Below are 17692 nucleotides of genomic sequence, written 5' to 3' on the forward strand. Positions count from 1 at the left end.
CACAAAAGTGATGCGACACATTTTCACTATTTTCAAATGTTTGTTTTATATAACAGTAAAAAAGGAACGGTTTTGGACATACAAGGTTTTCACCCGACAGCAACGATAAAATATGATGTGTTACCTTCAGTGTGCCTATGCGCTCAGAGCCATGCATGTAGAACCAGAAGCGCAGGTGACACAGGCCGATGCTGGCCGGGAAGGGGCTCCTGGTGGTCACCCTGGCAACGTCACCCTCCCTCTGAGCGGCCGAGTTCACATACAGGAAGTTTCCTCCACCGCCTTTGGAGATAATGTGACATACAGACATCCGGTGGTGGAAAGTTACTAAGTACATTTACTCAAGTGCAGTACTTAAGAACCATTTTGAGGTGTATACCTTATGTAAAGTATACATTAAGCATTTAAGCCCTATTTTATACTTGATCTATTCAAAAGATCTACAAGCTCACAACTTGTGAGCTTGAATATCGTATAAAAAAAAAAGAAATTGTCAAAGATGATGTACTGCAAGAATATTTTCATGCCGATACTTTTGTACTTTTAACTCATTTTGAACACAGGCCTTTTACTTGTACCAGAGTCTAAAAATCGGAGTACTTCTTCCACCACTGCAGACATCACACAGTACAGTATAACGATTTTTCTTTTCCTCATCCATATTAATGTGCCGTATCTGAGGGCACAGTACTCTGAAGGTCCTAGTATCCTCATGACTAGACACATGGTGCTGTAGTCCATTCAATTCTTTTTGAAACAATTTCCATAATTCTTCCTAATAATTCCTTTTTATCCCCTCACGAGCCCTGGAGCGTCAACAGAGCTTGTTTGATACAGTACCCTGTCCCTGACACACTCCAAGTGTAATTGTTTCTTTTCAATGTGCATTACATGACACAGGTGTGTTTTAAGAACGTGCTGTTCCAGAGGGTATGGTGGGCAGTGTTGCCAGATTTTGTGAGAGAAATAAGCAACCAGGTCTATGAAAACAAGCCGAAAAGGAGCAGCTATAGGAGCACTTTAAACCTATATGCATCGGATATTTGAAATAGATGCGACGCGTTGTGAGCTTGTAGATCGGAGCTTGTAGATCTGCTATTTTCAATATTTTTTTGGGGAAAAGTGACACTTTTTTTTTTTTTTTTAACATTTAACAACACAAATCTAGTACGGGGGTCCCTGGCACAAAATATGTTTAGATGGGGGAGTCCGTGGACAAATACATATTCATTTGGGGATCCTTGACATGGAAAAGTTTCAGAACCACTGGTTTAAACAACACTTAGGAAGCAAGCCCAAATAAGCAACTACACCTTAGAAAGAAGCCCAAAAAACGCAACCCGCAACTACCAATATTTATTTACAAGCAACTTTACAGAAAAACGGGGCCAAAGTCACTTATAATAATCAGACCTGGCAACACTGGCAGTGGGTACTGTGCTCTCAGCAGAATCTTCAATCTTCTATAAGCCGAGCAAGTGAAGCAACAGTAGCGCCCTGTAATCTGCCAGTTTGCCGTAAATCTCTTTGTTCCAACAAGATGCCTGGGCTGAGGAAGAACACAGCCTTCTGGGTTTGTTGTGGAAAAGCCTGTAGTAGCCCTACAGCCAAGCGCTGTGAAAAGGATTCTTCGGCTCGGCTAGGCCTGGAGATGAGATGGCACCCAAGCGTCCGTAGAACAAAGTGGGGGGTTTTCCACATGAGCAAAACAACCAATTTAGGGCCACCTCAAACCACAGTGCATCACAGCATACCCTGCTGCCATCCACAGCAGTGGACCCTTAAGAGTCGAGTATATTTATGCCTTACATTCACTCAGATGCAAGTATCATCTCAAGAAAGTTTGGTTCTTTTAAGAAACCACTCCAATCCACTCCACCCTTCATCATCCGATGTTGCAACTAAATGAAGTGTTTTCACTGCCCACCCCCGCCACTTCCCGGTTCCGTACACCCCTTACATTTGTTTAGCATTCAGCACTGTGTGTGTGTGTGTGTGTGTGTGTGTGTGTGTGTGTGTGTGTGTGTGTGTGTGTGTGTGTGTGTGTGTGTGTGCGTGTGCGGGCTACGGCTGGCTAGGCCTATCGATTGGTTGTGTGTAGCAGGGTAATAAGTTCATTCTATGACATTCTATGAAACTCCGGTGCCCACATCCATCACTCAGATCAATATAGGCGGTTAAAGCCGACCAACCACATGAAGGCAACAGCCCGGCGATCTGCGGTGACAGCCAATAGAGAGAAGGGGATTAAGGAGTATGTCGCACCCTGATGGAGCTCCATTTGTCGTGTGCCACAACACTCAAAAATGCTGACAAAATGCTGGTCTTTCTTCAAGTTCAAGGTCAGCCTGAAATGATGCAGTATGTTAGATCACGTTGTGGTGACCTGTGCATGCCAACCCAGCATGCATTGCTGTGGCAGCAGGTTGTAGTTCAGGTGTCAGCAGCAACTGTATACGGGAAGCCTTTGGTAGCTCTGCCAACCAGGAGGTGCAGCTGTAACTGCACCTGCAGGGGCAGCGGTGGCCTAAAGGTTAGAGAAGAGCCTTCGTGACTGAAAGTATATCCCGGCACTGAAGATCCCAAATACTCCATTGGAGCTGCTCAGTGGCTAACGGCATAAGACTGTGGTTGTACTGGGATGTTCCCAGGTTTTAATGTGCGTGTGACTGGGCGTTTCTGAAAAAAAGGGCACTTGCGTTCAGCATACCTACATTGTAATGCTGTTTTTTGTTTGTTTTGTTTTAATAGCTTCATGTTTTAATTTGTTATGCATGTACAGCACCTTGTGACATTGGTTTTGAAAGGCACTTCATAAATAAACTTTACCTAACCTTACGAAGGTTAAAAACAGAAAAACAGTAAAAATGGATAAGGCTGCCTAGAATATTTCTATACCTAATCAGGGGTGCATTCGTAAACACGCCGTGGGAGCACCAGAGCTCACCCAAGGTGCTCTCTGGTCGTTCAGAAATTCAAAGTGCTCCAAGCAACAGCATGAAACATTTCAGAGTGCTGCTCTGGGAGTATTCAGAGCACACACTAGCAGCTCCGAGTAAAAGCTGGATTATTCAAGTGTCATTGAACATTGGCGACAACAAGGGTGGAGGAAATCATTGCAAAAGGCGATGGTTGCAGCTTGTTTGATACAGTACTAAGTGAAACAAATTAGGTAATACTCATGTGTATACATGGGATGAAATGACATTCATTTTAAATGATGATAATGGCAATGATAGTTAGTTAATGATAGTGTGTGTGTGTGTGTGTGTGTGTGTGTGTGTGTGTGTGTGTGTGTGTGTGTGTGTGTGTGTGTGTGTGTGTGTGTGTGTGTGTGTGTGTGTGTGTGTGTGTGTGTGTGTGTGCGCATGTGCATGCACGTGTGTGTTTGTGTTTGTGTGTGTATTCTGATGCATCCAGGCCAGTATTGTATCCTTATCCTGTGTACAGCTTGGCTCGACATTGTTCAGTGAACTGGTCTAGCGGTACTGACCAGGGCTGTGGTCAACATGGGGTCCAGCTCCTGGTGTCTGGGTCATCTGACCTATCGTCCAGTCACAGTCATCGTCAGTGTTCTGTGACAGCTGGCAGGTGTCCTCCCACTGGTCCTCTGGCATGTTGAAGCTACACGCACCTGGCAGGCTCACGATGTAATCTGGAGTGGAAGGACAGCATGAGAGAGACAACCAGCATGACTCCTGTTGGACAGCTGTTTCCACTGACCATTATAAAACGGCGGCCATTCTGCTCTTACGTCATACTTGGCGCGGGGAGTCGCCATGTGAATATGGTCGACAGGACGTAATGCTGTGTTTTTCTCAACTCAGAGGCAAGATTTTACTTTTTACTCCACTATAGTTAAATTTAAGAGTTACTTTGTAGATTAAGATTACACAACATTTGTTAACCAATTAAGCCCAATTTTATACATTGTCTTAGAAAATCTAAGCTTATACAAGCTTGTAGATCTGCTGTTTTTGAATGATTTTAACACATTTTTAAACCTTGTAAAATGGGACATTCTGCATAATGAGTATACTTTCTGATGTCAATACTTGTGTACTTGTAAAACATTTACAATAGGATTTTTACTTGCAGTATTTCTACATAGTGGTACTGCTACTTTAACTTAGATAAAATATCTGAGTACTTCTTCCACCACTGGTGTGGTTATCAGAACGTACTGTAGCAGCGCATGTTTCTGAACAACCAGGCAGGTTATCAGAACGCAGTGCATGCTTCTGAACAACAAGGCAGGTTATCAGAACGCAGTGCATGCTTCTGAACAACCAGACATGTTATCAGAACGCAGTGCATGCTTCTGAACAACAAGGCAGGTTATCAGAACGCAGTGCATGCTTCTGAACAACCAGACAGGTTATCAGAACGCAGTGGATGCTTCTGAACAACCAGACAGGTTATCAGAACGCAGTGCATGCTTCTGAACAACCAGACAGGTTATCAGAACGCAGTGGATGCTTCTGAACAACCAGGCAGGTTATCAGAACGTAGCAGTGCATGTTTCTGAACAACTAGGCAGGTAATCAGAACGCAGTGCATGCTTCTGAACAACCAGGCAGGTTATCAGAACGTAGCAGTACATGCTTCTGAACAAGCAGGCAGGCATGCTGCCGACAGAGAGGCCTTGAGGTTCGTCAGACAATGGCCTCATGCGTCGACAAGCACTTCTATATAGCATTCGAAGATTGTGGAATAGTTGTCTGGCTACACAAGACTGGCCTGACAGCAACGATATAATGTAGAACTTGAATATATACAGTATATGAAACGTATGCAACATAGCTAGCTTAGTATTGCAGATGACCCCAATGCAAGCCGATGAGAACATTGCGTCAGGCTCACAACACTATGGCGAAGCACCTCGTTTTTAGGGAGTCTCTTTAATCCTCCATCTCTACTCACTGCAATCTATCTCGTCTGATTCGTCAGTGCAGTCAGGCTTGTTGTCACACACCAGGTACGACTCAATGCAGTCACCACTCTGACACACAAAGTCTGAGACAGCAGGACAACTGGCTGGCACCACACCTGTAAAACACACACACATTTTAACTATTTATTCATGTCCACATAAAGGAGAGCATACAAGGACACAAATATCAAAAGGTACAGTTAAGGTTACATTCACAACATCATGGCATACTGTATGTCTTCATGATACAATAAGCATGTCACTCAGTACTCTATTGCTTCCCGGGTTCCCAAACTTTTCAGGCCACGACGCCCCAAAATAATCATATTTTAACTGGGGACCCCCCACCCTGACAATCATTTGGAATTGTAAGATTTACATTTAGTTTGACTCGGTTCCACAGATAAATATTGTGAAAATAACCGAACTACAAGCTCAAAACGCCTCGCACTGCAAGGCGTTGTGAGCTTGTTGAAACAAAGTTCTTAAAAGTCGTTAAATTCAAACTTTAGAAATGTGCACATATACTGGACCTGTATACACTTATCCTGTATGTTGGTGTGTTTACTGTTGAGTGATAAAACAATGTTGCACATTCCCCAAAATCCAAACCCCCAGTTTGGGAACCACTGCTCTAAGGGTAATTGGGTATAAGTAACAGCATCTCCGCCATATGTGGCGGCTACCAATTATGGCGCGCACACACACACACACACACACACACACACACACACACACACACACACACACACACACACACACACACACACACACACACACACACACACACACACACACACACACACACACACACACCTATCTATCTGCATTCACAGTAAATACGGCACATGTACAGTTCCATCTGCCATATTACATATTTGCCAACACCTTATGTTACGGATACAAAAAGCACCTTCTTCTCCAAATAGAGCAGCTGCCTATAATGGCGGAGATTGAGCAATATTTTGGAAGCTGCTTTGCTTTACATTTGGACAACCCCATAATGGTCAGGCAGCCTGTGGACATGCCCCATGCTGCCAAATATAAAAGCAATGACATGACACTTAATGGCTGGTTGATATTTTACTTGTTTGGTTAGGAGGCTTCCTCTAAACTCGAGGCAAAAGCACGTCCAATAGGAAAACCTCTCTGCGGTTAATAGTCATACAATGATTATTATTATTTTTTGTTCAAAAGTCCTCATCAAATCACAATGGCATCCGGTGTACTTGAAGTTATATTTGCAAATGCATTGGGGTCATTGCATTGAAATATTTCTGCTTTCACACAGGAGTTTTTGATCAAATGTGGATGACAATATATGGCAAAGACTCTATAACCTGATGCTGTCCATAGTGTACTGTAGACACCAAGAGTCATACTTATTGGGATACTAGATGGACAGATTAAGCTTGGTTGGCAGCACTTGAAGGCATACTCTTACCACGAAGATGAGAATATCTTCATCACACGCACGCACGCACGCACGCACGTACCCACGCACACCACAGGGCCAGGCCAGTGAGGGAACCATGAGCATTATGACCAAACATTGCTCCGAATATGGGCAAGAGAGATACAATTTACAATAAAAGATAAACCCATTCAATTTAATGAGACTGCTCTATCTAGCTGTGAGCCTTTTCTATTGGAATGGACCATAATTTACTCAGGGCTGTCCATCATAAGAGTACTGTGTACAACAACACATGCCTTCAGTTGGCACCAGAGGATTTGAGCAGCACAGAAGAAGTAAACAAAAAGTGAGTGAAGGCATTCCAGTGTAATCACTGAACTCTCCTCCTGTCTGGCCTTGTTTTGACACTGAACAGGGCTGATGGAGATCAAGAGAATGCACTGGTTTATACCCGTTACGCGAGTGTGTGTGTGTGTGTGTGTGTGTGTGTGTGTGTGTGTGTGTGTGTGTGTGTGTGTGTGTGTGTGTGTGTGTGTGTGTGTGTGTGTGTGTGTGTGTGTGTGTGTGTGTGTGTGTGTGTGTGTGTGTGTGTGTGTGTGTGTGTGTGCGCGCGTGCGCGCGCTTCGTAGAGATGAAGAAATTAAATGACTACCGAAACAAGGACAGAGTGGAACTGGAATCCAGGAATGCAGATCAGAACTACAAATCTATTTTGTATTAATATACAACCTAATGGAACACATCTGTGTTAGCTTCATTCCTTTCTGCACAGGCACTTTGTCTGCTTGTTTGTGTTCATGTGTATTTGTACGAATGTCTGCTTTGCTTTCCATTATCTGTGTGTGTACTTGCTGGTATTGGTATCTATCTCTCTCTCTCTTTGACACTGTGACTGTGGCGATATCAGGATTCTCTGTGATGTCATAATGTCACTGTCATTATGCTTTCTTTGATCACATTTCTTTTTTTGCCAAGGCTTGGGGTAGGGACACAGTATGGACACTGTGAATGTGTGTTTGCTGTGTTCTGCAGTGCTGTAGGCTATTAGGCAGGAGCTTAACTACCGTGATGCAGCCAACACAGTAAAATAAAATGATAAATACATACAGATACAGAGATGCAATGACAGTTGAGTTGACAAAGGTTTGGTGTAGCCCGATGGCTGCTGCTAGCACCTGCGGGCCCCCCAACAGCTCTAGTGGAGAGGGTAGGCTAATAACGTGGAGGAAGTCAGAAGAAGCGAGGTTACCGTGGGCTTATTTTTGAGCAAAAATACAAAATAAAAGCCTGGAGATCGAGGCTACCGTGGACTCCCCTGACTGCGCTGAGCTGCTGTTGCTCTGTTCACGATCGCGGCAGGTACGCGTTCATCTCGACCACGCAACTACTGTACAGTATGCCGCTGTCCTCTTGGTTTATAGACCGAAATGCGCAGTTTGGGCTATTTTCTATGTGATCTGTTCTGTCTCAAATTGCTTTTCGTTTCTTTTCTAAAGTTAAGGAAACAGAGAACCGACAATTTGTTCTAAAGGCTAAATCTCCCTAAATGTAGGCTAATGTTCCAATAACTATTTTATTTCATCCATGTTATGCAAGCACAATGAATAGGCTTAGCTATCTCCATTTAATTATTATATTAAGCGGATTGTATGTATAGGTTTTGCCTGGGCGTTTCCATAATTGTTGATAGTCTGACCGAAATTAATTAGTCACCATCAGCGGCAGCCGTGCGCCCGCGGGGGGTTGAGGGCCGCGGTGACCACCCCTCGCCGGGGCCCACTGTTGGCTCGATACGCCACTGCTATTAGGTGTACACAACTGTTCTTGTGATGTTATTCCTGTATGTTACAGTACTTTTTCTTACTCTGTAGCTGCAACTCAACTGCCGTGCTGCCTCTAGCGACTCCAGACAATATCTTGGTGGCTGGAACCTGGATAGTTGCCACATGTTTTTTGGCTTCGCCAGGCCCTGCTCAATGAACATTTGCCCCATGACACAAATGCTGTATCTAATAATAGCATCTGTCAACTGCAATTGTTGGTCTGATAAACAGACAGGTGATATTAGGCTTCTGGGCTTCAGGCGGGGCTGGTGTGCAATACTTGCAGCAATCACAATTGTACATTGACCTTCTGTACTTGGGCCACCAACATTACAGACATCCAGTAACCCAGGGCACAACAGCCAAAGCCTTAATGCCCCCCAAACAATATCACTGTGATGCTTTAATGATGAGAGATGATGCCAGTGCTAGCGCAAGCAATAACACAATGCATTCCCCATCAATAATACATTCACTTTGTTCCTCTGTTAGCAGACTGAATGTGCACTAAAACTGACATTGGATAGAGTCAAAGAGTCAACCTAAATGGAGCAGGAATGCAAATTAAAAAGGGAGCTGTGAAAGTAAATGCTGACACAACAGTTTATTCTAATTTGATCCACATTATGCAAGCGAGGGCCAAGGTGCCACATAATGCCTGCGATTATCATTGCTAAAGATTTGCATAGGTTGTGTTTTCTACGGGAATTGTTATTTTCCCTTATCTATTCATACAGTATCTGTCTGGGAAATGTGAGACACAGCTCCATTCATTTTTAAACCACTTATCTCCCCTGCACCGTCTGAAGTTTTTAATCTCCCATTCACAAAATACAGGATCCATTAATGAGATCAGCCTTCCTCAAAGACAAGACTGCAAAGATAATCATCTAAAGACGAGACTACCACAAGGGTAGAGGCAGAGGAAAGTAAACTCATAAATAAATAAATCAAGTAAGTAAATTAGCTAATGATAATAGGCTACTTTTTATTTGTATTTTTTCAACAATATTGGTTTGGTCTTACTACGGCACCTTTTGGGAGGGTTAGTGGATATTAAGTCATCGGACCTTGTGTGTGAGCTACGCCATTTATTGGTGGGGGGCAATCACATGGTTTTACAGTGTTAGAAAGGTCAAGTCTAGGCTTGGGTTTGGTGACCCATTAAGACCTGAGGCCGATTCTACAAATGTCTCCTAAATCCTAACTACGTTTTCTGAAAAATGGTGTTATATCAGTGGTACTCAAGCCTTTTCATGTCAAGGACCCCCCAAAGTATATGTATTTGGCTGCAGACCCCCCCATCTCAAAATATTTAGTTCCAGGGACCCCCAGAAGCAAAGATTTGAGTAAAAATGTTTCGCTTTAAAAATATATATATTCAAAGATTTGCACACATTTTCACGATTTTTCAAAAATAGCAGATCTACAAGCTCATAGCGTGGCACAAAGTTACATGCTATGAGCGTGTATAACTTCTGTTTTTTGAAATAGCCAATACAAAATAATGGTTAAAGTGGTTCAAATATAAAATGACACAGTAGTTTTCCGAGTTTGGGTTAATAGCGTTTCCTTTACCAATGCCTTCCAACAGCCGAATATCCACTGCCCCCCCCCCCCCCCTCCCCTCCATACTTATTCTGCTCATGACACTCACTGGGGGAGCAATCTATGAACTCCAGGTCGTCCAAGGCTGCGCCTCCGCTCACGTCCCTGGAGCGGACACCCTCGAAGATCACCTCAAAGTTCCTCAACTTCCTTAGGGGGATCTCAGCCTGGTTCCATCTGTCCCCCTGGTGGCCCGTCTTGTTCCATACTTCCCGCAGCTCATTCTCTGTCTGGTGGAGAAAAAGCAAAACAGCAACAGTCACAGCAAAGTCAAACCCTGGAGGAGTGTTCATTTTTACTCTGAAATTGACATTCCATATTTCTTCCATGAACCTCATTGGGTGCCAATTTGCACATAACCGCTCCAGTTGACACCGACAATGTCAACAGCAATGTCACTTGAAATCAGTGGTGGAAAAAGTATAAAAAATTTTTTACTTAAGTAAAAGTATCAATACTGCAATGTAGAAATACTTGTTTAAAATACTGTTTACAAGTAGCCTGGTTCCATACCATAGACGCCGCCCACTCTCTGAGTGGACTGCATCTTGATCTGGAGTTGTAAATGTGAACCTAGGACTTCTCTGCCTCTCATTGGACAATGCATTTTGTACCGGAGAAGGGCATGGGGATCCCTTAGGATTGGTTTAGGGAATTTCTAATCCCCTCCCCCTTGTAATCCCTGACACATAATCAGGCTAGTTTACAAGTAAAAGTCCGGAATTCAAAATTTACTTGAGTAAAAGGACAACATTATTCATATGAAAATGAACTTAAAGTACCAAAAGTAGAAAGTACTCATTATGAAGAATGTCCCATTTCATAAGCTTTCAAATGTATAAAAATCTTTTGAAAATAGCAGATCTACAAGAGCTTGTAGAGCGGCTATCAAATGGCCGAAATGCACATAGGGTTGAAGTGGTTAATGTATGTTTTGTAATAATAATAAAAATCTACAAAGTAACTAGTACCTAAAGTTTTCAAATAATTGAAGTGGAGTAAAAAGTACAATATTTGCCTCTGAGCTGTAGTGGAGTAGAAGTAAAACATATCGAAAATTGGAAATACTCCAGTAAAGTAAAAGTAACGCAAAATTATACTTCAGTACAGTACTTGAGTACATGTACTTAGTTACTTTCCACCACTGGAAGCTACAGCACTGATTAATTTCAGAAACATAAAAGAAAAGCGTTGACTGTCAGTGTCAATGAGTTACATGTCACGACTCACGAGTAACAAACACGAGGGGGAGAGACTTTTTCTTGCTGCTGTGTAGCAGGGGAATACCGTAGAAGTGCAGTCATTAAATACCCATTAGCATAATATCATAGTCTCTATACAGTCTGAGCTTTACTTTTCAGAGTGAAAATGTCTCCGAACTCCCCACGAGGAGTTTTGGTAATGCATCGGTCTGATGCCACATGTGGAACATATTACATGGAAGGCCAATGTGCATAGCTTGGTAAGACCTCTTGGTTTTTTTCCCATGGTTACTGGCCAGGCATTGACTAATAAAGCTTTGAAACATCGAATGTGAATTTGAACAGGATGTGTCACTTGGGAGGATAAGCCAGCCTTTCACCACAGCCTTTGAGCACCATGCCAAAGGAGGAGTTCACCATGAGCCATGTACTAAGTCCTTATCATAACATCATAGAGATGATTGTGTTTGGTTTCACATATCCATAGTGATGGAATTTAGCGGAGGCACATACTGTATGAAATAGAATATCACCTGTTTTTTTCTCCTTTGGTTTTGCAGAGGTATAAAGCTGCATAAAAAAGCATGGCATACACACCACACCCTCTGTTTCTGCCTTGCTTCTTAATAGTGACTTAACAGGTAAACTAGAAGAGGAGTAATACAAACTTTGGATTGAACGGACCTTAGGCTGTGATACGACTCCAAATGACACCAATTTTGGAGAGAAAAAACACATACACTATCGTTACGAATACGATCATTCTCACTTGAGGCGATAGGTACAATCGTTAAAACCCACTTCAGATTCAAGTCAGTATAGAATGCAATAAGGTGCACTGCCTGGTTAAACCATAGTGTTTAATAAGATGGGAGTAGATTTAACTATCAATCACCCTTAACTTCATGGTGCCCCTGGCCCAAAACGGGACCAGTGAGGCTTAATGGTGAAGCATTCCTGTGATCTCTGTGCATGCAGAATGAATTACTGCATGTGTTATGTACATTGTGCCTTGCCTCAGTTTTACTATAGCTATACATTTCCCACAATTGTCCAAAAAGAGAAATGATTACCCACACACCAGTTTTGCTGCTCCCACGGTGCATTTTATTGACGTCAACATTTCTACCTGTCTGGTCTTCGTCAGGTAACCTACCGTAACAATTGTGAAACTTTCTGGCCAATGCAACTCCTAGGGCAAGAAGCAGTGTTGATTTCGTCTACCAAAACTATGAGGAAAAATGTTCTTCGACTACCTTTTTTCACTGCCGAGAACTAAATAAAAACTAAATAAAAACTAAGCCACGATGACTAAAACTAAGACTAAATATATTGACCATTTCGTCAACAAATAAAAGCTAGACTAAAATGTTAGTGAGGGACTAGTGGAGAAGAGATCCAGTAGAACTAAAAGACAAGTCATTTTATGTTTGGTTGCACTCAGGTGTTGCGCTCTGAAAATAGCAGATCTACAAGCTATATGAGCTTGTAGATCGGCTATTTTCAGAATGAAACCAAGTGTATAATCATGCAGCCATTAGGACGCCATCAAGGCACCGCCAAAATACATTTTAGTCGACTAAATCAACTGTAGATTTAGTCGACTATAATCTTATGATATTTAGTAAACTAAAACTAGACAGAAACTACAACTTTTCAGATGACTAGAATATGACTAAAACGAAATGGAATTTTATTCAAAAGACTATGACTAAAACTACCGTAAATCAAAATTTGCTGTCAAAATCAACACTGGCAAGAAGAACACATACTGTACATCCGATCCAAGAAGACTGCTTATATCATATAAGCTCATAGCAGGAGTTGGAAAAAGTTGCCAGAGGGCTGAGTGGCGTTAAAGAGTGTAATCTGCTCAAAACAGAGGACATGCAATGTCATGTTTCACTCTGCAGTTTGAAAGCGTACTGTGAACGGCACCCTTGGGTAAGCCGTGTGCAGGCTGTCTCCTCAGCTTCGTTGCCAATGGAGCCCTGGCTAGAATAATCTTGTTACTGTGAGACTAAAGCATAGGTTAATAGGCGGTCTTACAACAGGACTTAAAACCTACATTCATGTGGGAGATAGAGCGTAGGGCTGAATCCATAAAGATTGCATGATGCTTGCAAAGCGCTGTCTCAGAGCAATATTAATGGAGGCACTGATTTGTTCAATTTGTGGATTCATTTCCTGGGTTCACAGTCGAACGCAGTGCCACCCCAAATCCACTTTGTGCACGGCGAAGAGTGAACATACATTTACATAATTTCATTTCATCAACCCTGATGACAGTCCAGGAGAAAAAGACATCCGAGCAAAAGTTGAAATCACCATGAAATACGCATTTCATTGAAATCTCCCCCAATGTCTTAGTACACTGGATGTCCTGCTAAGCTGAAATCCAATTTATATTCATGGCCTTTTTCATTTTATGGGGCCATTGGCAGCTGTTTTACTGTCGACTCACCTTCAATTCAGAACAAATTTGACTTTGTTTACTTTTATGCCTGTCTCTGTAAAGAGTAAAGCGCTATTACTCTATTGGAGGGGATGATGTAATATTCTTCTTGCTCTTCCGGTGTTGCGGCGCTGCTTTCAACTTGGGAAAGATAAGACAAGCGTGTTTGTTTAAGTCTGTCAAATGTGTCAAAGGTTTTCAAGCACGTTGTTGACGTTTGTTGGAGGCTGGCGAGTTTATCTGGTCAGAAGAAAGTGAATGAGAGAACAAGAATAATAATACGATGGGGAAGAACACTGTTGGAGTGCTGTTGATCGTGATTACATCAGCAACATCCTGACCAGGTGCTACGGGTCTGCGGCCGGGAATGCCTGCTGTGCAGTGGTGTAAAGTAACTAAGTACATGTACTCTACATGTACTCAACTTGTACTTGTAACAGACTATTTCTACAATAGGTTATTGATACTTTTACTTAAGTAAAAAAATGGAGTACTTCTTCCATCACTACTGCTGGAAATGAGCTGCACTAGAACTGCGCCTGCTGGAATACATTCCAGAGCAGGGCTGCCCAAACCCCCAAACTTACAAAAATGCATTATGCATTGATTAGCCGATCTACAACCTCACAGCCTTAAACAAACCTCTTGTAGATTGGCTATTTGGGAAACAGTGTTCCAGAGCATTTGCAACAGCCTGAAGACAGGCGGCCACGCATCCGTGGAGGAGGAGGGCTGGCATTCAACATTGACACCATCAAAGGTCAGGTTCAGACTCCACCTGCCGTAGCATCTGCCCTAGCCTTGACGACCTTGCAGGCTTATGCAAAGGTTAAAATGTAATTTAAATAGCATGTTATGTAGACAGATGCCAGGTTAATTTGTTGACCAACCATCCTAGTGTGTATAGTTTCAATGTAGCCTACAGATTATAAATGTTTTGATTTTATACTGTTTTTTAGACTGATGATAGGTTCTTGGTTTACCCTAGATTACTAGTTCTGCATTTGATGTATTACCTCGTGTTTACCTTGCTTACTGTAAATCGCGATTTAAGAGTGTCTGCTAAATGCTTAAATTGTAAAAGGTGCAACAAGCCACCGCTATCATCACTGATCTGCAGCAATGCTTCTTTCCTGAGGAACAAGATGGAGGAGCTGTGCAAATGACGGCATGGCTTCAGTGTTGCCAGATTTTGTGAGAGAAATAAGCAACCAGTTCTAGGCCCAGTTCTTTCTAAGCTCCCAAAAGAAGCCACTAGGCCACGTTTAAACCTATACATCGGCTATTTGAAAATAGACGATCTAAAGGCAAAAACGTTTTTTTTAAATAAAATGTGGAATATTTGGAATATTTTTTTAAACATTCTAACACCACAAATCTGGTTCAGGGCTCCGTGGCACAAACCTTTTTCAGATGGGGGTTAGGGACAAATCCATAATTGATTTGAGGGTCCAGGACATGAAAATATTTGAAAACTACTGGTTTCAATAATAATACAAAAATGTGAAAGCAAGCCTAAATAAGCAACTTTAGAAACAAGCCCAGAAAAAAACGCAACCACCAATAAGCAACTTTACAGAAAAAGCCCAAAGTCGCTTATAATAAGCGGACATGGCAACAAAGCATGGCTTCCCAGTGGATCTCTGAAGTTATGATGATGTCATGTTGATGACATCACTGTGGAACTCCATATTTGGGCAAGACTGGGTGGATGACACACATGGGTTGTGATTTACAAGCGGCCAAACTGGGTTTTCTCCAATCTCCAGGAGGGTGGCTGGCATCTCCCTCAGTCATCCGTGAGGGATTTGGAGGAGAGCCTAGTGTGCCTACAGAAAGCAGCCAGTTAATGTGGTTCGAGCATCTGGTAAGGATGCCTCCTGGTCGCCTCCCCAGGGAGGTTTTTCCAGGCACCTCGTCCAGCTGGGAGGAGGAAGCCACGGGGCAGGGAACCTGCTGGCCAGGGAACCTTTCAGGATCCCCCCAGTCAGTGCTGGATAATGTGGTCATGGAGAGAGAAGTCTGGGGTCGGCTACTACTGCTGCAACTGCTACCTACGCCAGTGTTTCCCAAACACTGGGTCGGGACCCCTTTTATGGGTCGCGAGTCTCGCGGCTAAATATCTTTTCAAAATACAAAACAAATATTAAAATGTAAAAACTTCTGAAAGAAATAAATGTCAGAGAATTGCATAAACACAAATAATACAATATTATATTATATATAATATAGGGCACTTGGGTGGCGCAGTGGTAAAAGTTACTGCCTACCACCACCACGGAGGTTTGTCAAGCGTCTACACAAACACAATTGGCCCGTGTTTGGGGGAGGGAAGCCGGGTGAGGGGTGGGGTGATATTGGTCATAGGGGTGTCGGAAAAAATCGATTCGAATACGAATCGCGATTCTCATGTTGGACGATTCCGAATCGATTTACCTTTGTGTGTTTACATTATTATCAGTTGATAAAACCTTTACAATTATAAAAGTTACATAAATGTATCCTATGTTTTGAATCAAGAATCGTTTAGAATCGAGAATCGTTTTTGAATCGAATCGGAAAAAATCGCATTTGAATCGTTTGCTATCGTGAGATAGCAAACGATTCACAGCCCTAATTGGTCATTGCACGTACTCCTACGGACTGGGGCGGCACCTGTCAGCGGGGAGTGTTGGGCGGGAGGAGTAGGACGAAGGCTCTACGTCCTCCCGGTGGGGGCTCCTCACTGGCAGGTGAGTCAGTAGGATACAACAGCAGTGACAACAGAGAAATTGTGTGGGGAGGAATCAATTGGCATAACGACTAAATTGGGGAGAAAAAGGGGTAAAAAATGATTGGCCTCTAAATTAAAAAAATAATAATGATAATAAGAAAAAAATACAAACAATAATTCCATTAAAATAAGTAGTGAAAATAGCAGATCTACGAGCTCACAAAGCATTCACTTGTTTTGGGTCCCAGGGAGATTTCTGTTTCTGTTCTGTTTTGTGTCTCTAGCCAAAAGGTTTGGGAACCATTGACCTACGCCACCTCAGAATCAATCTTTATTGTCACATCACATTACAAGTGAGGTGGGTGAAATTCTTAGTTGTGCAGGCTCATCATTGCAGTTAAAAAGATAGAGTCATCTCATAGAGAGAGAGGAGAGGCATAAGGTGCATGATATATGACTCCTCTGCATAATACAATAATGTGACTAAAGTGCATAATAAATAAAACCTGACTACAGATAGGTGGGTGGATGGATGGATGGATGGATGGATGGATGGATGGATGGATGGATGGACGGATGGATGGATGGATGGATGGATGATCGGTAGATAGGCCAAAATGTGAATCTGAGATTATGAATTCACAAAATACTTGACTTATTTGGCCTACTACTTTACTTCTTTGGCCTACTGGCAGTATGCACAACACATTGGGGGAAGGGGGTACATTATGGCTTTTACTGGGGGAACGTGCAATACCTTGTGTTGTAGGGCATCTAAATAGAGCATCAGGCAAAATTCTTGGTGTGCATGTTCTGGTGTATATGGACCTGTGTGCGCTACTGAATGTTAACTATCTCTTGTATTACATATACAGATGGATGGAATAAAGCTAAATAAAAACGGAAAAACTGACTGAAAAATGTTGTATGGCCAAGTCCTATAATGTGCGATTTGTGAAACAGTATGAAAGGGGATTCCTAAACAATTTACACAATATGTAAAATGATGATGTTTTAGTAATATTGTTCCTGCTGTTCTACGTACCGCCAACCAGATGAAGCAATCACAGATTGAGGCTTTACGCTTTGCTTTTATTAAATATCCGAGGCCATCAGGGTTTTATGGAACATGCTTGTGAACATATTGCTAGTTTGACCACTTCAAATGCTCTAATCTTAATAATAATAACCAAAACTAGCCTATCTGTGACGCATTATGAGAAATCAGTCGTGGCGACTAAGGGACTTTAATCTATGCAGATGTGTATGGAGAGAATCTGTGCTGCTACAGTATGCCATCTGTGTTCTCTCCAAACCCCAAGACTAATTTGAGGGACACAATAAAGGCTAGCCTTGATCCACCTTGAATATTGTTGCAATTTATTGGTTCCATTTAGTTAATTTGAAAAAAGGGCATATCTATAAATTGCGGCAAACATCCCAGAACAATATAAAAGGAAACACTGTTGATCTCCTCTGGAGAAATATAGAATTTGTTCTTCATAATCTGCTTTGCTCATGGGAGACCAGATTCAAATTGA

At 42.3% G+C, this 17692-nt stretch overlaps 1 protein-coding gene across 1 annotated transcript in view; it reads right to left on the reverse strand.

The window, feature by feature from the left end:
* malrd1 (MAM and LDL receptor class A domain containing 1) overlaps positions 1 to 17692 on the reverse strand; it is a gene marked incomplete at its 5' end in the record, with an annotated part of 113797 nt that overhangs the window by 47665 nt on the left and 48440 nt on the right. The window contains 4 exons of the mRNA XM_084048744.1: positions 125 to 282; positions 3494 to 3655; positions 4924 to 5049; positions 9831 to 10011. Coding sequence (XP_083904870.1) covers positions 125 to 282; positions 3494 to 3655; positions 4924 to 5049; positions 9831 to 10011 — 627 coding nt within the window. The remainder of the gene's footprint in view (positions 1 to 124; positions 283 to 3493; positions 3656 to 4923; positions 5050 to 9830; positions 10012 to 17692) is intronic.

Source organism: Gymnoscopelus microlampas (assembly GCF_963454915.1).
Source record: "Gymnoscopelus microlampas genome assembly, chromosome: 22".
In the NCBI taxonomy this organism is placed as follows: Eukaryota; Metazoa; Chordata; class Actinopteri; order Myctophiformes; family Myctophidae; genus Gymnoscopelus; species Gymnoscopelus microlampas.